General features: G+C 34.7%; 1 protein-coding gene across 1 annotated transcript; it reads left to right on the forward strand.

Annotated features, from left to right (window-relative positions):
* Positions 1 to 5,181: 5,181 nt before the first annotated feature.
* Positions 5,182 to 10,380, forward strand: LOC131941855 (galectin-3-like). Its single transcript, XM_059301418.1, has 5 exons — positions 5,182 to 5,205; positions 5,814 to 5,984; positions 7,387 to 7,475; positions 8,464 to 8,668; positions 10,028 to 10,380. The coding sequence occupies exons 1-5, from the start codon at positions 5,182 to 5,184 to the stop codon at positions 10,157 to 10,159; spliced, it is 621 nt and encodes a 206-aa protein (XP_059157401.1). The 3' UTR covers positions 10,160 to 10,380.
* Positions 10,381 to 22,807: the final 12,427 nt, after the last annotated feature.

A 22,807-nucleotide genomic window follows, 5' to 3' on the forward strand; every position in this document is an offset into this window, starting at 1 on the left:
TCATGATCCCAGTCCGTTATGTCCTCAATAAAGTCTAGCATAAACTAACACTTCATGATCCTAGTCCGTCAGGTCCTCAATAAAGTCTAGCATAAACTAACACTTCATGATCCCAGTCCGTTATGTCCTCAATAAAGTCTAGCATAAACTAGCTTGATATTAAACTGTACTGACTTTAACTGCTTCATACTTTCTTGCCTGCAAATTTTTATAGACTTGAAATTATCAGTATCAACATAACACAGTGTCAAAACAGCAGAAATGACAAATATCTAAATCCATAAGTGGCCTAGCGGTAGAGAGCTGGACTGCTAACCCGTAAGTCTCGAGTTCGAATCAGGGTTCAAGTCAGTTAACCGTCCCTTTATATGCAGAGGTCACAAATTCTAGTAAATTCTACTTCACTTACCCCATAGACCGTCAGGATTGAAAAAAAACGTTACTTTTAATCGTTACCCAATCCACAGGATATCTACGCAACAGGAAACCAACTACTTTCAGTAACCACATACCGTGGTGCTCACATAACGTGGTACCCACATACCGTGGTACCCACACAATGCGGTACCCACATACCGTGGTACCCACACACTACGGTACCCACAGACTGGTATCCACACAACGCGGTACCCACATACCGTGGTACCCACACACTGCGATACCCACATACCGTGGTACCCACACAATGCTGTACCCACATACCGTGGTACCCACACACTGCGATACCCACATACCGTGGTACCCACACAATGCTGTACCCACATATCGTGCTATCCACACACTGCGGTACCCACAGACCGTGGTACCCACACAATGCAGTACCCACATACCGTGGTACCCACACAATGCGGTACCCACAGAACGTGGTACCCACACAATGTGGTACCCACATACCGTGGTACCCACACACTGCGGTACCCACATACCGTGGTACCCACACACTGCGGTACACACAGACCGTGGCACACACAGAGCAAGAACTCACACAATACGGTAGGCGCCTACACACTTAGCCTAAAACTTACACGGCACTCTAACAAATCAGTACTCAGGTAATACAGTACGCGAATAATCTACAATTTACAAAAATCATTTGTCATTTACAAACTTTATCTGAAACGTTTTGTAAACACTTAACTATCGATCACTGAGTTCACGTAGTCTATTAATGTTTGTCTTACAAAAGTGAAACATCGGGTTGTAACTTAGGAATGTAGCTTTAAATATTTATTTTCAAGTTCTCTGGATTTGCAACTTTTAAAATATGGATTCTAATAAGTATTAAATTTGTGAATTATTTTTAGGCTTAAGTTGTTTTTTTTTTTAATCGGTCGCTAGGATTGCACAATTCTAAAAAAAACAAGTTTTTAATCCATGTCAACATTGATGGAAGGATTATCGTCAACTCGGTCGCCTCCATTAATATTTGTCTTACGAAAGTGAAACTTAAGCTTGTTACTTAGGCTTGATGAAAATAAATAGAAATGTAGCCTTAAACGCGCAAAAATTATTTTCACGTTCTCTTTATTCGCAACTTTTATATCATTACTTCTTAAAACATTATATTTTTAATTTATTTTTTCAAGCCAAAGTATTTTATTTTTGTTACGGCAGCTATGAAGGTAAAATCGACAAAAAGATTTTGTAACTCAGTTCAAATAATAACAATGAACTGATTGTAATAAAATCGACAAAAGCAAGATTTTATAATTCATGTCAAACAAGAACCATGAGATGGTTCTAGTAGAATCGAAAAAAAAACCCAATGTTTTGTAATTCATGTCAAACAATAACGATGAAATAATTCTAATAAAATCGATGAAGTCCATTACAATAACGCGCTTTTAAAAGAGCCATTTTCAATACGTTATCAAAAAATTACGTCATCAAACTTTGCTGTCTTTGAGAAAAGTGCACATTGCGCATTTGTGTCATTTCCGTACTTTGTTGCTATGATAGTAACTAGAGCGGAGACATTCTACATTTAGAATCTACATTTGACTCCTTTGTTTAATATATTTTGATCTACATAAGAAGCAGACAAGTAAAAAATGGTGCTTATCGTATGGAAGACCGCTGTTCCAGCCACGCTCCGGCATTTATTCGCCGGAACGAATTCTCTGGTATCAAAGGATGTAAGCCATCGATTGGCTTCTAGTTTGGTAATGGCTACCAACAGTAAAGGTAAAATAGTGAGGCTAGTTTTACAGATGATGTAGTCAATGGCAGATTGTTTTTATAAACTGTTAGTGTGTGGTTGTTCAGCTCTTTTAAGTAGATCTAGATCATGTTCGATCAGGTAAAGATCAAGTTTAGATTACGTCCATTAAGGAATAATTAGTTTCAAACAGTTAACAATCATATCAGTTTGTAAACAGCTGCAATTATGTTCGATCAGGTGAGGGTCAAGTAATAATCAGGTAATGATCATGTACTTCGATCTAGTATAACACGCTTGATCATCTAAAGTCCAGTTAGTGATCAAGCCTTAGATCTAGAATGACAGTTAATGATCAAGTCTTAGATCTAGAATGACACCTTTGATCATGTAATGCCCAGTTAATGATCAAGTCTTAGATCTAGAATGACACCTTTGATCATGTAATGCCCAGTTAATGATCAAGTCTTAGATCTAGAATGACACCTTTGATCATGTAATGCCCAGTTAATAATCAAGTCTTAAATCTAGAATGACACCTTTGATCATGTAATGCCCAGTTAATGATCAAGTCTTAGATCTAGAATGACACCTTTGATCATGTAATGCCCAGTTAACGATCAAGTCTTAGATCTAGAATGACACCTTTGATCATGTAATGCCCAGTTAATGACCAAGTCTTCAATCTAGAATGACACCTTTGATCATGTAATGCCCAGTTAACGATCAAGTCTTTGATCTAGAATGACACCTTTGATCATGTAATGCCCAGTTAATGATCAAGTCTTAAATCTAGAATGACACTTTTGATCATGTAATGCCCAGTTAATGATCTAGTCTTCAATCTAGAATGACACCTTTGATCATGAAATGCCCAGTTAATGATCAAGTCTTAAATCTAGAATGACACCTTTGATCATGTAATGCCCAGTTAATGATCAAGTCTTAAATCTAGAATGACACCTTTGATCATGTAATGCCCAGTTAATGATCTAGTCTTCAATCTAGAATAACACCTTTGATCATGTAATGCCCAGTTAATGATCAAGTCTTAAATCTAGAATGACACCTTTGATCATGTAATGCCCAGTTAATGATCAAGTCTTAGATCTAGAATGACACCTTTGATCATGTAATGCCCAGTTAACGATCAAGTCTTAGATCTAGAATGACACCTTTGATCATGTAATGCCCAGTTAATGATCAAGTCTTAGATCTAGAATGACACCTTTGATCATGTAATGCCCAGTTAATGATCTAGTCTTCAATCTAGAATGACACCTTTGATCATGTAATGCCCAGTTAACGATCAAGTCTTAGATCTAGAATGACACCTTTGATCATGTAATGCCCAGTTAATGATCAAGTCTTAGATCTAGAATGACACCTTTGATCATGAAATGCCCAGTTAATGATCAAGTCTTAAATCTAGAATGACACCTTTGATCATGTAATGCCCAGTTAATGATCAAGTCTTAAATCTAGAATGACACCTTTGATCATGTAATGCCCAGTTAATGATCTAGTCTTCAATCTAGAATAACACCTTTGATCATGTAATGCCCAGTTAATGATCAAGTCTTAAATCTAGAATGACACCTTTGATCATGTAATGCCCAGTTAATGATCAAGTCTTAGATCTAGAATGACACATTTGATCATGTAATGCCCAGTTAACGATCAAGTCTTAAATCTAGAATGACACCTTTGATCATGTAATGCCCAGTTAATGATCAAGTCTTAGATCTAGAATGACACCTTTGATCATGTAATGCCCAGTTAACGATCAAGTCTTAGATCTAGAATGACACCTTTGATCATGTAATGCCCAGTTAATGATCAAGTCTTAGATCTAGAATGACACCTTTGATCATGTAATGCCCAGTTAATGATCTAGTCTTCAATCTAGAATGACACCTTTGATCATGTAATGCCCAGTTAACGATCAAGTCTTAGATCTAGAATGACACCTTTGATCATGTAATGCCCAGTTAATGATCAAGTCTTAGATCTAGAATGACACCTTTGATCATGTAATGCCCAGTTAATGATCAAGTCTTAGATCTAGAATGACACCTTTGATCATGTAATGCCCAGTTAATGATCTAGTCTTCAATCTAGAATGACACCTTTGATCATGTAATGCCCAGTTAATGATCAAGTCTTAGATCTAGAATGACACCTTTGATCATGTAATGCCCAGTTAACGATCAAGTCTTAGATCTAGAATGACACCTTTGATCATGTAATGCCCAGTTAATGATCAAGTCTTAGATCTAGAATGACACCTTTGATCATGTAATGCCCAGTTAATGATCAAGTCTTAGATCTAGAATGACACCTTTGATCATGTAATGCCCAGTTAATGATCTAGTCTTCAATCTAGAATGACACCTTTGATCATGTAATGCCCAGTTAACGATCAGGTCTTAGATCTAGAATGACACCTTTGATCATGTAATGCCCAGTTAATGATCAAGTCTTAGATCTAGAATGACACCTTTGATCATGTAATGCCCAGTTAATGATCAAGTCTTCAATCTAGGATGACACCTTTGATCATGTACCGATAAATTGATATGGCATCATGTTTTTCACAGGGAGATGGCTAGACGCCTGCAAGACAACTCCTACCGAACAGGTATTAACGGCATTTTGTTTTTAAATTTACTTTAAATATAATTTTATAAGTGTGTAACAATTAAAAAAACAGACTTGAAAAAATCAACCATTTTTAGGTGTAAGACAAATAAGACAAAATATTACACTGTAAGCTAACTAGTTATTTGTAAGTGTAGGAAAACAAAGTTTACTCTTACGGTAAAAAAAGGCGTGGGTTAAAATAAAAGTTACAAATTGGGTTCATGTTTATTTAAAACGCCAACGTGAACTGGCCTTTGCTTAAATATAGCGCATCCTAATGTATGATTGGATTACATGATAAGATTATTGTTTTGTACATGGCCATCACAGGTCAAACTAAGTACAGTTCATCTATTTCAAATACTTCTACTTTCCCTAACATGAGTCAGTTCCTCATCAGCTTGGTTGACATAGGAATCGAACTCGAGACTTACAGTTACCTGTCTTGCGCTATACAAAATACTGACATAAAAAACGTAAATGTGACTGAAAGTTATTTACACACAATGAAAACAAACGTGTTGAAAGTTGAGTAGATAACTCTTCTTAGTTAATCTGGAAATAAGTAAATAATCGAGATCTACTTTAGATTTTGTGTGTGTCCCAGACATAATTTACAGCGTCAGTTTACCTTGAATGTTCGATTTAGTATTACTGTTTTCATCATCGGCTTATTAGGACTGATACAGATTTGCAAAAGTATTACAACTTTCTTACATGTAGCCTACTTTCATTCAAATACAAAACTTCTAATGAAAATTTTAAACCTTAAAATGCAAATGTGTAATTAAATGGTGATTCAAGGGATTTTTTTTTCATCGGCCTGGTGGGTTGATAGGGGTTCGGACTTTTAAGTGAAGCTGAATTAAACTTGGGATTAAAGAAAAATAATATCATAAATATAATAAGAAGGTGAAATTCGGACTTTACTTGAATAAATTCTTCCATGTAAAATATCTCTTTGTATTTTATAAGTACACACAAAGCAAGCCTGACCGTATGATTGTTTCAGCATGGGACAGCTGCTAAAACCTTAAAGTACTGGAGCGGTGTGCAATGCCAGACACGAGGCTTGTTCGGTCAGTGCCGGACAGGAGGTTTGGCAGTTACAAAACAAGCGCTGAAGCCTGGTCTGTCCAACCCATTCTGGGTACCATCGGCTGGATATGTTGTATATCCTAATGTAAGGCTTTTCGTTTAGTAGTCCTAACCGTAACCCTCTCAATAATACAATAGTATCACTGAGAACTGGTTACTTCTCTCCTACTTTATGTTTACCTCGTTTACTTGTTAAACAACCAAGTATGAAAAACATCTTTCCAATACGACATCACATTTTGCTTTGTTTGTGGCTTAATTATAAATTGGCTACTATATTTAGACTTTTTACTTCTAAATAAGCTTTTAAAAATATATTTAGTATACTAGTATACAGTGGAATTCGTTAAAGCGATAACGTTTAATTAACAAACTTGAAAAATAAAATGGTTAAGAAAAAATACTAATAATCTTAAATCGTTATATAAACATTGATGAATATAAATCTTGGAATATGTAATACAACACATGAACCTTCCCTAAACATTAATTTGTCCATTACTTTGAGTGCATCTTCCACAGTACTCTCCACAAAACCGTAACTGGCAGCTCTCTTTATTGAGCCTACCAAATCCAGTATCCCTTCCTTCGCATTTTCTTTTTAACAACGGTTCCAGTTCCACATTTGCCTGATATGTTGTCCACTGACCTCATCAGAGCTTGCCCGATCACACACCCTCCCACACACCCCCATACGGGCTTGACCCTACCTGTCTATCGTGTTTTGCTTCATGGGTTGCCATAGGTTCACAATAGACATTTGTTCTGGCCAATTTATCTTAAGGACGTGTCGTAGACATCTAACTGTGAACGACTGATTTATTATTCGACTCGGTAGCGCTTCTGGTCTGAATCTCTGTTTTTACACAAAGATACTTAATCTCCCTAAAATCTAACATTCACCATAATAAAAATATCTTTAAAATTTGCTTTCTGACTAAATTCAATGTAAACGACTATGTTGTTCTTTGACTTAGTTGCCCTCCTGATGTGAATCTTTGTGTATACACCTAGATAGCTAAGCTCCCTCAAATCTACCATTCACCATAATAAAAATTATCTTTCGAATCTCTGACTAAATTCAATTTAAACGACTATGTTGTTCTTTGACTTAGTTCCCCTCCAGATGTGAATCTTTGTGTATACACCTAGATATCGAATCTACCTTAAATCGTTTTTTGCTTCATGGGTTGCCATAGGTTCACAATAGACATTTGTTCTGGCCAATTTATCTTAAGGACGTGTCGTAGACATCTAACTGTGAACGACTGATTTATTATTCGACTCGGTAGCGCTTCTGGTCTGAATCTCTGTTTCAATTTAAACGACTATGTTGTTCTTTGACTTAGTTCCCCTCCAGATGTGAATCTTTGTGTATACACCTAGATATCGAATCTACCTTAAATCTACCATTCATCATTATAAAAAAAATATGTCTTAAAAATGTGTTATCTGATTAAATCCAATGTATTCCCTCCAAACCACAGGATCTTGTTTTTGACACGGAAATCTCAGGCGGTATTACTTCTGCGAAGGTCATTACCATAAAAGGAATTCCTCAAACTGGCTGCAAAACGTAATAGTCTTGTTTTTTGTTTAAATAGTTTTTTTTTAATCTAATGTATTACTTAGTTAATTTACGAACTGTTTGATCATTTAAAAAAAATAGTGAAGTTTACTGACTGTCTATGGGGAAAGTGAAGTGAAATTCATGTTCCTGTGAGCTAGGCATATGGAGATATAGTGTGGTCAGCATGATACGCAATCGCCTTTGTACCTTACGTTAGTAAGGTACTCATCAGAGCTGGTTAGCGTAAGGAACGTTCTAAGACTATAACCTTTATTCGAAATCGAGACTTTCAGGTTAGCAGCCTAGCGCTCTGGCGTAGGGCACACCGCCTCGTTGAATATTTGGGTCCAGTTGATCGTAACCTTATTGGAGGTAACGAACCCAACTAGTTTTATATGCGCATTCACCGAACCTTTCTTAATAGTTCTATTGTCAGCACTGACAAAATCCGACCCTGTATCACATGAGTCGGGTGTGTGTCTTGACCTTCGCCGAACCCCTTAGGCTGACACACCGAACCCTTGAGGTTTGGGGGAACCCTGGTTCAGAACCACTGTTTTAGTCAGGAAACGTACATAATAGGATATTAAAGTACAGAAACGTCTTTAGCATTGGCAATCCATTGTGCAGGTAAAATAGAGTTCATATGTTCTTGAACTTGACATATGAAGGGAAGGTATGCTCAGCACTATGCCCAGCCGCCTTTACTTTCCCTAACTTGAGATAGCTACTCATCAGAGCTGGATGAACTCAGGACCGGTCCACTGACTTGAAGTGTATTCGAACTCGAGACATTCGTTTTAGCAGTCTAGTTTTCTACTGCTATGCCACTCCGTACCATAATCAAGTAGAGTTGATATTTTTTTACCTTTACTTTCTCTAACATGAGTTAGGTTCCTATATATAGTATATAAGCTTGGTGTACTCACGATATTTATTGTGTTACAGTCTGTTATTAAACGGACATAATTTAACACCTGCATTTTATTGATAGCATAATCGTCACCATTGAAACAACCCGAGAAGAGCATGCCGATATTCTTTTCCATATGAAAGCCAGTTTAGAAGAGAAGGTATTGTATATCAACAAAAGGATTGATGGGCAATTCGATGACCCAAAAGTGCACAAAACCCGCTTCCCATTTAGTGTGGGCGAGCCTTTCACTCTGTCTATTCATCTTTCACCGGAGAATTTCAAAGTAAGTGTGTTATGATATCACATAATATGTGATATTGTGTTTCGATAGCGATAACTGCCCTGAAAGTTTTTGTGACGAATTAGGCACAAAGGCTCGGCTATTTAAATAAACACCAACACAAATTCAGTTCAGAAACTTTAATATACATGATTCTAAACACTCACAAAGCCGACAGAGGAATAGAAAGTTGGATATCTAAATCGACCAGCCGAAAGGACCAAAATTACCACACCTTACAACACACAAAACATGTCTACATCTTCCAAACATTCCACTGTTCTATGTCTCTGTCCCTCACCACCCAGCCTTGAGGTCTATGCCCTGGATTAACCTTGAATACAATAGGGTATCCCATTACGTGTTTGTCCAACAGTACATCCCAGGTTAGTTGGGTGGGATCGGGTCAAAGACCAGGCGACCGGTACTACCCCTAGTCTGCACATGGCCAGGTGGGATGGGGAGGCTTGTTTAATTCAGGTGGGGGCGGGGGAGGACGGGACGGGGGTGGGATAACCTACTAGCATAAACAATGGACTCTTGTAAGAAGTGGTGTGTTGTGTATTGTGTGTCTAGTGCTGTTGGTAAACTGGTTGGTGAAATGTTGGTGAAATGGTTGGTGGAATGGGTGAAATGTTGGTGAACTTTTGGTGAAATGGTTGGTGAAATGGTTGGTGGGATGGCTGGTGAAATGGTTGGTGGAATGGTTGGTAAAATGTTTGGTGAAATAATTGGTGAAATGTTTGGTGAAATGGTTTGGTGACGTTGTTAGTGGAACGGTTGGTGATGTTTTTGGGGAAATAGTTGACGAAATGGTTTGTGAAATGGTTTGTGAGATGGTTGGTGAAATGGTTGGTGGAATGGTTGGTGAAATAATTGGTGAAATGTTTGGTGAAATGGTTTGGTGACGTTGTTAGTGGAACGGTTGGTGATGTTTTTGGGGAAATGGTTGATGAAATGTTTTGTGAAATGGTTTGTGAGATGGTTGGTGAAATGGTTGGTGAAATGGTTCTGACAATGACTGGGCTATCAAGGTGCTGGGTTAAATTTTTATTATACATTGACACGGTTTGATGTGGCACTGACATAAAAAAGGTGAAGTAACATGCCAAATGATGGGACACTGACACAATGCGATATGACACTGATAAAAACTAAGGTGACGTAGCATGACAGTGTCATGTGACACTGACACAATGCTATATGACACTGATAAAAACTAAGGTGACGTAGCATGACAAGTTGATGTGACACTGACCCAAACTTCATGTTCCCCATACTCCCATACCTTAAATGGGACAGCTACACAACGCGATTAGACACATATTCATGATCCGAACAGAATTTTATTCGTTGTTTCAGTTGGTGATCAACAATGTTAGCATTGATACCCTCAAGCACAACATAAATCATCACTTACGCGCGCACCAGTTCAGTTACTTAAGAGTTGTCGGACAACTTGACGTTTCGCAGTACTTACTTGAACAAAACTGAACTACAAATGACTTCAACTTGTTACATTCAGAAAGAAGAAGTCAAGTTCAACGTGAATAATTCAAGTGAAATGAACAAGCCAAGTTGAATTGGACCAGTTTGAGTTAAAAGTGAACGTGTTAAGTTAAACCTGAACTGTTCAAATGTTGAATTAATTTTAAAATCGTTTTACGCGTAGATTTTTAAAAAATCTTTTTATAACCATTAAAAAACTTAGTTGGAATTGTTGTTTGTCCAGTGTATTTGAATGAATTATATACTTTTGTTACATATTTTATTGACTGTCTAGAGCTGCGTTAAAGGAGGCAGCATGACAAAGCGGTAGAGCCCATTGCTGCGGACCCTAAAATTGGTCGTTCCTAGGCCTGAGTTTACCCAGCTTTAATAGGTACCTGGCTCACGTTAAGGAGAGTAATGTCGCCTGGGCATAGCATGACCACACTATCCGTTTACTCCCCCAGATCGTTATACATGGTACATTAAACGTAATGCTTTAAATTATTCTCGACATTGTCTAGCGTAAACATTTTCTGATATCATACGGAAATTATCCTGATTTTAAACTTCCTTGACTTATCTCCTGACATTTAACTGTTCTGACTTTAAGCGTTTACTGTTTTATACTTTCTTGCCTGTAAATTTTCGTGAACTTGAAATTATCAGTATCAACATATGATAGTATCAAAATAACAGAAACGACAAATATCTAAACCCATACGGTATCCACACCACAGGGAATCCGCATATAATGAAATTAACACTAGTCTCAGTAACCACATACCGTGGTACCCACACACCGTGGTACCCAAAAAAGTGGTACCCACACACAGTGGTAACCACTGGTACCCACATTCCGTGGTACCCTCACAGCACATTACTTACTTGATACGGTACCCACACACAGTGGTACCCACACACAGCGGTACCCACACAAAGCGGTACCCACACACAGTGTTGGTTTTCTTAGTCAGCCTGGATTGATTCTACATTTGTTGCATGATGTTTTTAACAGTGAAGTGGTTGGATGCCTGCAAGACAACCCCTACAGAACAGGTAGTTTTTTTTAATTCTACATCAATTATAATTTTATAAGTGTGTTAATAAAATAAAAAAAAAACCCAACCATTTCAGGTGTAAGACAAATAAGACACAATATCAGATTGTAAGTTAAGTAGTTATTTGGCAGTGTAGGAAGACAAAGTTTACTTCTACGGTCAACAAACACATGTGGTGAAAAAAAGTTAGAAATTGAGTTGAATTTTTAAAAAGCTTTAACGTTCTCTAGCCTTTAGTTACATGTAGAGCATCTTAATGTACGATCGGACACAGTTATTGCTTTGACCGTGAAAGGGCAAAATAAGTAGACTACATGTCATCTATTTCAAGAACGTTGGTTCGTGCAGGGATAGTGTGGTTATTTATATGCCCATGCGCGCATTCATAAAGACTTATTAAAGAAATCTTTCGATTTACAAACGGTTGACAGAAAGAAACCGTAAACTTGGCTGAAAGCTATATACACAAAATAAAAACAAACAAACTGGTTAAAAGTTTATTGTGATAACACTTCTTAGTTGATATGGCATTGAAAAAATAAATAAACGATAACTACCTTAGATTGACGGCAAATTGTACATTTGTAGAACTTAAAATTTGAACAGTTTGTGCTATATGACTGTAACAGACAAACCCTGATTCCACAGCTTTAATTGTTTGTGGTTGGTAACATTTTAATTTTCAGATCTATAACGACATTATATGTTATACTACTAGCTTACCTTAGACTGACTCTACCCAGCTTACCTTAGACTGACTCTACGTTAGACTCACAGCAAACAAAGGTTCAAGTATAAGAACGATAAAAGCTACGCCTAGACTAAATCTAGTCTAACAGCCAACAAAGGTTCAAGTATAAGAACGATAAAAGCTACGCCTAGACTAACTCTAGACTCACAGCAAACAAAGATTCAAGTATGAGAACGATAAAAGCTACGCCTAGACTGACTCTACGTTAGAGTTAGAGCACGGAAAAGTTCAAATATAAGAACTATAAAGGATAAGCCTAGACTGACTCTACCTTAGACTTAGAGAAAGGAAAAGTTCAAGTATAGAACTATAAAGGATAAGCCTAGTCTGACTCTACGTTAGAGTTAGAGCAAGGAAAAGTTCCAGTATAAGAACGTTAAAGGATAAGCCTAGTCTGACTCTACGTTAGACTTAGAGCAAGGAAAAGTTCCAGTATAAGAACGTTAAAGGATAAGCCTAGTCTGACTCTACGTTAGACTTAGAGCAAGGAAAAGTTCAAATATAAGAACTATAAAGGATAAGCCTAGTCTGACTCTACGTTAGACTTAGAGCACGGAAAAGTTCCAGTATAAGAACGTTAAAGGATAAGCCTAGTCTGACTCTACGTTAGACTTAGAGCACGGAAAAGTTCCAGTATAAGAACTATAAAGGATAAGCGTAGACTGACTCTACGTTAGACATAGAACAAGGAAAAGTTCAAGTATAAGAACTATAAAGGATACCACAGACTGACTCTACGTTAGACATAGAACAAGGAAAAGTTCAAGTATAGAACTATAAAGGATAAGCTTAGACTGACTCTACGTTAGACTTAGAGCAAGGAAAAGTTCCAGTATAAGAACTATAAAGGATAAGCCTAGACTGACTACGTTAGACTTAGAGCAAGGAAAAGTTCGAGTATAAGAACGTTAAACTCTTTTAAGATTTGGCTTGACTTCAACCGTTGTAGCACCTGGGAGCAAAGGGCCGCAATCACGCCTCTCCACCGAACTAGATTTGGGCAGCTGTCCTTATCAGCGCTCATCGTAGATTTATACCACGCAAAACCTGAACTACCAGGTCTTGACGAAAACTATCGTACTAACTTTAAGATGGACGCTAATTAAAATTATTCTTCCATGTGGAATTAACGCACATGGACTATAGCTGGAGTAATAGAAAGTAAACCTGGACGGGTTATTGCACTATAGCTGAAGCAATATTAGGTCTATGTGAACGGGTTAAATACATGGACTATAGCTGAAGCCATAGGTGTCTAGTGTCGTTAATTAATAAACGTCAAAAACAAATTTCACAACTATAATACAATTTTGCCATAGTAATTATTTCCACTATTTGTTTTATAATTAAAATATTATCTCATTCGGATAATTATAATTGAAAGATAAATATTGGACAAACAGCCCACAATTTTAATTAGATGCCACACACCTCTGTACATAAGAACATTGACTCAATGTCCGTATTAATTCATCGACTTCATACCAGAACAAATATACACAAGAGATACCGCTCGCAGTAAACTAAATATTGATTTAAAAAAATCTTTGTTGATGAAGCATAGATATAAATAAAATGTAATAAAACATTTCGCCAGAGTCCTTTAAACTAAAAGAAAAATGTGAGTATATGATTTATTTGTGCATACAATCTAGGCAGTCCCAGTGGTACGAGCTATTGTTAATGTTTTGTAAGACCTTTGACGAATGTTTATGTTTTCATTACATTTTTTACAAATGACACGAGCAAGCGAGGTTAAATATTATCAAGCGGTGACTATCAAGCGGTGACGACAAGCAAAGGGCTACAGTAATGAAATGTACGTTGATATACATACATATATAAATATACATACATACATATATATATGTATATTATATATATATATATATATATATATATATATATATTTATGTATATATATATATATATATGTATATATATATATATATATATATATATATATATATATATATATATATATATATATATATATATATATATATATATATGTATATATGTATATGCATGCCTAGTATGGTAGCCGCGATAGTTTAATGTCGTTTTAGTTTTCTTTCAAACTTTTAAATAAATTATCTCTGTACTCCTCAGCCCCAATCCACCCTAATTGATTATAGGAAGATACATTCCACCTTGTCGAACCTGCCCTAGAGCCATAGATCCATTATAAACTACCAGGGAAATTTTACCGCTGTATCTACACCCCCATTAGTCGGAGTTTAATTTACGATGTTTTTCTTTTTCTTTCAGATTAAAGCTGCTATTTTACCGAAATGAAGGAGTATATTTTTTTTTTTCAAGTTGGTAAATAATTTGTTGTAATAAAACGAAACGACGTTTACCCAATCAAGTGATGCACGGCAGTTAGATTTTTCTCGCTTGAAATCGATCGAAATTTTGTTTTTAAAGTAACTGTTCCCTAGAACTTTCAATTAAAGTTAATACGTTGCGAACTGCGTTTTCGCTTCCCTAATCGTTGATCGAACTTTTACTGAAAGCAATTCGATTTCGGGGGAAAAGAAATTGACTTTAAGTTGAATGCAGTATAAACACCGCAATCATAACATTATATCTTTTTCGTGGTAAGATGTAATTGAGATATAATATTGACTGTACTAATCGATATCTGTGTCATTGATATTGATTAAACAATGGTGGGGGAGGGGGGGGGGGGGGGGTCGGTGAGTTCTGAAGGACACGTCCGACAACTCTGTTTTATAAAATACCAGATTCTGACCTGTAGTATTCTGATGGTCTTTCTTGAGTAGACAAGAGCTAAGTTGAATTTATAGTTGATCTCTACGCAAAATGAAACAAGAAAGTATCGAATCGTACGGCAAGCAGAAAAATGAAACTGGTTACATATGGAGTTGCATATAGGTTAACTTTCTTTGTGAGTGTATAGCTGTATACATATAAACAATCATAAAAGTTGTTTATTCCTATTATATTATGTATGGTGAATGTTTTGTTTTGTTATATACTTACCCGTGAACATGAATACAAACAGTTTAATTACACTTAGAGGAATAAATAATTTTACAATTTTTTAAAACAATGGTGCATTGACAAACAAAATCTATAATCTTTCAACATCGTAGTTACTTATCCTATATATATATATATATATATATATATATATATATATATATATATATATATATATATATATATATATATATATATATGTATATATATATATATATATGTGTGTGTGTGTGTGTGTGTGTGTGTGTGTGAGTTGGTGGTTGAAGTGATTGTTTAACCCAAACATTTCCATTTCAGCTAACCCTAACACACAGCCACTGTTCCCAAGCAGACTTTTGTGTTCACGAGCCTCTTGTGTGTCCGTGTTCAGGTCCAGACCGTGTTCACGTTTATCTGACGTGTGTGGAGCCTTCATTTGTTCATGTTGTAGATCTCGAGTTCTACGTTCTGTTCATCGGCTTCATTTAAATAATAATATTTAATTATCTATTAGTCATGCCTTTTGGTAAGTGTCCACTTGTATAAAAGGACAATTGTTGTTTTTTGATTCTTGATCTGATAAATCTTGTATCTTTCTAAATGTAAACAGTGTGTTCTACAAAGCAAGTAATTGAAAGGTATATGTTCAAACCTTACCACAACCGTTATACAAAACGTTATATTTTATTATCTGTATGCGCCAACTTCGTTCATTTGAATACGTATTTAGATTAGTTTCGATAATTTATTTTAAATAATTTTACACTGAATATGTCATAACTAATTTTTAGTGCTAGGTGTTTTCGATTGCATTATTGGAAACATTTTAACGGATATAAAGTTTATTGTGTACTTTGAAATAAGTGTTATGTGCAAATCCTATTTTCTTGTTGTTTAGTCTGCATATGATAATTTTGAAAATATTTGAAAAACATTAGAGTCGAATGTTTTTAAGTTTTGTATCCGAAGTGAATGTGAGACAGAGTACATTTTTATTCCCTAATCCATGGTGCTTTTATTATGTCCTTTCATATTCCATTCAACAAATTGTTATATTTATCTAGTACATATAGAGCCGATTTTTGTTCATAACACTTTTTTTAAGCTCAACCTTAGATTTGAGCTCAACATGTCAGTTACAGTAACGACAAGTTACGAGGAGGAGTTGAACCGTTTGATCGCAGAGACGAGAGAGTATCTGATAACAGACTCACAGAGGAAGAAACTCATGCTAGGCCTGAGTGTGGTTCTACACGGGATGATATCTTTAGCAGGCGTCTTGTCAAACGGCGTCAACATGTTTGTCTTTACTAGGCTAGGTCTCAAGGACAGCATGAGTGTTGGAATTTTGACCCTGTCTTTCACAGATTGTGTCGTTTCCGCTTTACAGCTTGCTGCGAGTTTTTCATATCTGATTGGCTACATATACCCAAATAACCCTATTAACCCTTGGTCGATGGGTTCTTTTGTGTTTGGTTGGTCTAGATCTGTAGCGTATTACATATCGTGTTGGATTACTACAATGATAACGATGGAAAGATGGTATTGTGTTGTAGATCCTTTTCGCGTCAAACAAGTTTTTACAAAAGAAAGATGCTTGGTGTCAATGCTTGTTATATACGCCATCCATATTGCTTTTCTAATCCCGCTGTTTATGTATGGATCATACCAGTGGGTTTTGTATCCTAGAAGCGAAAGAGACGAAAACGGAACGGTTGTTTATATGATGAAGATGAACATAGTCTTAACTGACGAATTCGCGTGGTGGGAGACCCTGAATAATATACTGGAAGGAGTTGTCTTATCTTTAATTTCCCAAGCTTTGATCATCGTCTGCACCTTCTGGATGATCTACGCGTTGAAGGCGTCGTCAAGAGTCAGGAAACAAAGAGCTGACGAGAAGAAGGGGGATAACTCTGAAAGCAAAGACAATTTATCCCCGCGAGAAAGACTCCTGGTTAAAGTCGTGATTCTACTGGCGATAATCCAGACACTTTGTAACATTCCCAGATTTATCGTGACGGCTGTACATCACACAGTACCCGGTCTACAACTCGGGGCTTATTTAAACATCACGATTATAATGTGGGAGCTGTCCTACATTTTCGGCACCGTCTGCTGTGCCAGCAATATCTACGTGTACCTGAAGATGAACACAAGCTTCAGACACCATTTTGAAACGATCTTTACATATAAGGTGAAGAAATAAATATATAATTTTGTTATGATTGAAAATGAGTTATTTTTCGAATCGTAACTAAATTATAATTATCCACTCATTAGATATTTTTTATGTACTGTGAAGTAGGTTATTACATGTATATGTTGCTATAATTTAACTAGATGTTTTACTTATGTAATTTCTCTTCAATTTTTCTTTTACAAAATATGTATTACAGTTTCTGTTTACATTTACGCTTGCTGCTTTGTGAGTTTTTTTTTTATATATTAGACGTGTATTCGTAGTTGTAACTTAAGCAATATTAATCAAGCAACACTTGCATTTATTTGTAAGCATCCGTCAGTTGTAAAAAAAAACACCTGAAATCTGTTATCTTTAGTAATGAAATAATGTTGTTTTATGAAGTAAAGTCAGCAAGTCAGAATACAATCTATGTTTTTCTAACTGCAATGGTGCTCTTTTGTCTGTAAGGAAATATCAACGATATCATTGTGTTTTTATTTAAATAAAATATTTTGTTAACGTTTCTGTTTGCAACCTTTTTTTATATAGTTTGACTTGAGTGTTCTACATTACCTATTGTTATGGTACATGTAAGAATTTATCACACCGTAATATTTTTGCCCCATTCCTTTATGATGTAACGAGTTCATGTTTGCAACTCATTTGAACAATGAATCTTGAAAATCAATCCCCAAATTTTTCCAATCCTGAAACTCAAGTTTGACATTTTTCAAACACTGAAATTTGTTATCGCTAAGAATTTTTATTAATAATATAAGTAATTATTTCATAACATTTTTAGATATAAGAATCACATTAAGTTATATATATATATATATATATATATATATATATATATAGAGAGAGAGAGAGAGGAGAGAGAGAGAGAGAGAGAGAGGGAGAGAGAGAGAGAGAGAGAGAGAGAGAGAGAGAGAGAGAGAGAGAGAGAGGGAGAGTGAGTGAGACTTTTAATAAACTTATTTACTTTGTCTTCAAACAAACAATTCATCCTTGAATGTATTGTAACACATGCTAAATTAAATAAAGCATGATTGAACTGAAACGATCACTAAAGGCTGGCGCTAGAGTTCTCAGACTTTGGCATTGTTATGTAGGTATCGAAATACAGGTGTTGAGCTATGTGTATCAAAATGTATGTATTGAAATATAAGTATCGAATTGTGGGTATCGATATATAGGCATCGATATAAAATTATATATACGTATATTTCGAAATATAAATATACTTACTGATTTATATGTATCGAAATAAATATATCTAAAATAAGTATCAACGTATACGTATTAAGATACAAAAGGAAATATAGTTATCGGAATATAGATATTGAAAATAGGTATCGAACCAAAATGTTCAATCCGAATATGACCAGCATGTGCTGCAATAATGTTTGCTGTTATGATCGTGAATCTAAATGATATAAATAAAGAGAACCGCGGTTACACTTTTTCTTCTTACGCGATACTGTATACTGCATATGCCAAATAAGAATAATTTGTTGTTAAAAATTTAATCTATTGACATTGATTGCGAAATTTTCTCAGATGCTAATGTTTGTTTTCGAGTTTGTTATAGGCCCTATTCGTACATGAATTCTTTTTTAAAGCATTGACTGTCTGTTCAATATGACTTTTTAAAACGTTAATTGGAGACTGTTCTGTCATTACAGACACTTTATTCAATTGTAATGAAGACCCTTAATTGTTAAAACTATTCTTTTTCGGAAGACATTATGTTATAAAAGAAACATATCTGTAATAAAAATAAAAATAAAGTGAATTTTTTAATCAATTTTCCAAGCTTTCAAATAAACTTTAATTCACAATGGATATCAACGAGTTTACGAAAATGCTTCCATCATGATCGTTGGCATGAATAACCATAGTGTTTTTCTCAATTTTGCTTTTCTTGGCGGCCGTAAAAACAAAATAAAAAAAATAAAATCCAGAATTAAAATTTTAATAATTTAAAAATATTGTTTATAAAAAGATGCAAACAAAACGAACTTAACAATATGTATGTGTGATTAAGGCTGCAATTCTATTTATTTTCATCAAGCATAAATCATAACATGCAGTTTCACTTTCCAAGTGTACTCGAATCGTTGCAGAAATGTTTTTTTTTAAATAAAATTACACTTTTTAAACAACATGGCCTCGATATACCAGGTTACGAAAATTCCCATTGACAGAATATAAAGAACCAAAAAATTTTTATTCTTGTTTTTAAATGTTGTTGAGTTAACGAAAATACTAATAACATTGAATACATCCAATCATTAGTAAAGTTCAACAAAAACCAAAGAGTCAGATTTGTAAAACAATATTTATTAATATTATGTCACATGTGTGTTAATATATATATAATAAGCCTTTAGAATTAATTAGAGACTTCTCTTGACTGAGTCCATTAAATATTATTCCAACCAAATCAGACTCAACAAATCTTACCCTACATGACAGACATAAATGTTAGGCTCGCCAAATTAGACCCTACAAATCAGACATACAAATAAGCCCACCCCCCCCCCCCCCCCCAACAGTTGGACCTTACACATCAAACTACAAATGAGACCCTACCAATCAGACATAAATGAGGTCAGCACCACGTATTAACAGAAAGTACTACTTCCGTTCACCTGAAATGACTCAAAATTTGACAAAAGTTAGAGAATTAGATATTTTACTTATTTGTGAAATTTCATGTATCTATCAGAAAGAGTACCCAAGTTATACGCTTTTGAAAAAAAAAAGAATAAGTTCCACTTCCGTTTACCGGAAATAACAGAAGAGTTGAAAAAGAACTACAAATTTGATGTAATACTTATATAAGACATTTTAACAATTTAGCTCTAATGATATTTAAGTTATTGTTTTCACAGATGCATAGACACACCGACACGCACACAGACACTGACAAGATTGCACATTTATATTTTTCCGCCTCAGAGAAGTGTATAACATCGAGATTTGTGAAAATCTCGAGTTCAATTGTTTGCAAGATAACAATACATCCACTGTGCTCCTTAAATATGCACAAGTAAAAAAACGAACACCACTTAAAATGAATCGTGTTGGTCTTGTAACGTGCTCACTGTACAAAACCTATTAGCTGGTGTTGGTTGTGTAGGTAGGGAGGTGTGTTGGTGTGTGCGACGGGTGGTGTGGGGTAGGACGTCGTTGTGGTACTTGATGTCGTGCTGGTTAGGGTTACATTAATTTTCGTGATTCTTTCCCTTTAACTTTTTAAAAATTTCATTTTGGGAAATCAAATATTTATTTTATAAGAATTACAAAACAATAGTCTGTATATATATATATATATATATATATATATATATATATATATATATATATATATATATATATATATATATATATATATATATATATATATATATATGTTGTTTTTTTTTGGGGGGGGGCGTGATTTTTCTGTTCCCCCACACAATACAAAACCAGTTCATTTCTTTATATTTTCTTCTATTGGGTTTTTCACAATAGCTATCTTCTTAAAAGCAAGAAACAAAATCAACTGCGTTTATTTTTCGGGGCTTCAACGCTTATATAACATTCAACTTTATTTCAAAGGGGAAATTGTCTTTGAGATAGGAACAAATTGACATAAAAGTACAAAAGTATAACTCTAAATCTCTTTGTCCCTTTTCTACAGTCGTATATAATAATGAATCTCTTCTCCTGTTAGTTACAAACGATATAATCATACTTCAACTAATTAGAGCGCTACTTAATTAGTAAAACGAAGTAAGGATAATTATCCCATACGTCAAGTTAAGTATCAGGTGTCTTTTGAATTAATTACATTTTGTGTAGACGCTTGAGGCAAGAAATAGCCCAACTTTTAATAGTCAAAACTTCTATTTACAGGTAAAGTTTCACAGGTAATATTTACAGGTAACGTTTCACAGGTAAAAGGTTACAGGTAAAGTTTCACAGGTAAAGTTTCACAGGTAAAGTTTTACAGGTAAACGAGTTCCAGGTAGAAGAGTTAGGTGTAAAGTGTTACACATAAAGTATTAAAGGTCAAGAGTTACAAATCAAAAGTTACAGCTCAAGAGTTATAAATCAAAAATTTCAGGTCAAGAGTTACAAGTCAAAAGTTTGAGGTCAAAAGTTACAAATCAAAAGTTTCAGGTCAAGAGTTACAAATCAAAAGTTTCAGGTCAAGAGTTACAAATCAAAAGTTTCAGGTCAAGAGTTACAAATCAAAAGTTTCAGGTCAAGAGTTACAAGTAAGAAGTTTCAGGTCAAGAGTTACAAGTCAAAAGTTTCAGGTCAAGAGTTTCAAGTCAAAAGTTTCAGGTCAAGAGTTACAAATCAAAAGTTTCAGGTCAAGAGTTACAAATCAAAAGTTTCAGGTCAAGAGTTTCAGGTCAAAAGTTTCAGGTCAAGAGTTACAAATCAAAAGTTTCAGGCCAAGAGTTACAAGTCAGAAGTTACAGGTCAAGAGTTACAAGTCAAAAGTTTCAGGTCAAGAGTTACAAGTCAAAAGTTTCAGGTCAAGAGTTACAAGTCAGAAGTTACAGGTCAAGAGTTACAAGTCAGAAGTTACAGGTCAAGAGTTGTTTTTGTTAAGACATTTACAGAGACATGTAAGCCTAGTCATGTTGGAAGTAGTCTATAATTTGCATGTTCAGATACATACATTAATATATGGATATTATATATATATATAAATATATATATATATATATATATATATATATATATATATATATATATATATATATATATATATATATATATATATATATATACAAATATATATATATATATATATATATATATATATCTATATATATATATATATATATATATATATATATATATATATATATATATATATATATATATATATATATATATATATATATGTATGTATGTATGTATATATATATATATATATATATATATATATATATATATGTATATATATATATATATATATATATATATATATATATATATATATATATATATATATATATATATATATATATATATATATATATATTGTAAACTGTACGTTATTGTTTGATACTTATACAAAATGTGGTAAATTAAAAATTATACATATTATCCCATGAAGAAGAACAGAGAGATCCTACCGTGTCGCTGAACCTATTAGAAACTGTTTACCAACGTCAAACCAAATTATGGCCAGAATTTCTTCCAGGCATCTCTACCGCCCTCCCCCCCCCCCCCGAAGAGATTGAATTTATATAGTAAACATACACTTTTACAAGTGTCCACACCCCCCCCCCCGAAAAATGTTGACCGCCGCTCCCCCTCCACGAAAATTTCAAGTCCACCCCCCCCCCCATTATTGCTAGTGTTATAGTTGATATGCCGCACAACTATGAAGTCTGAGACATGTTGTTTAGTTCTTTTTTTTTCTTAAAATAACGTGTTATTTATTTAGTTAGAGTAGTATATAACTTGAATATTTTCTCTCAAACTTGTTACTTCGTAACGTAAGTACTCTGAGTACTAAGGTCTATTTTTAACATTCAGTAATATTTTTGAAATTTCACTCATTTCTCCATCGCTTAAATTTAAAGTTCTAACTTAAAATTGGTGGTGGACATTTACAGGGAGTAGAACGTTTATACGAGTTTTACTGGATTTCT

Source organism: Physella acuta, unplaced genomic scaffold, assembly GCF_028476545.2.
Source record: "Physella acuta isolate Inbredline_101_S28 unplaced genomic scaffold, ASM2847654v3 ptg000374l, whole genome shotgun sequence".
Taxonomy (NCBI): domain Eukaryota; kingdom Metazoa; phylum Mollusca; class Gastropoda; family Physidae; genus Physella; species Physella acuta.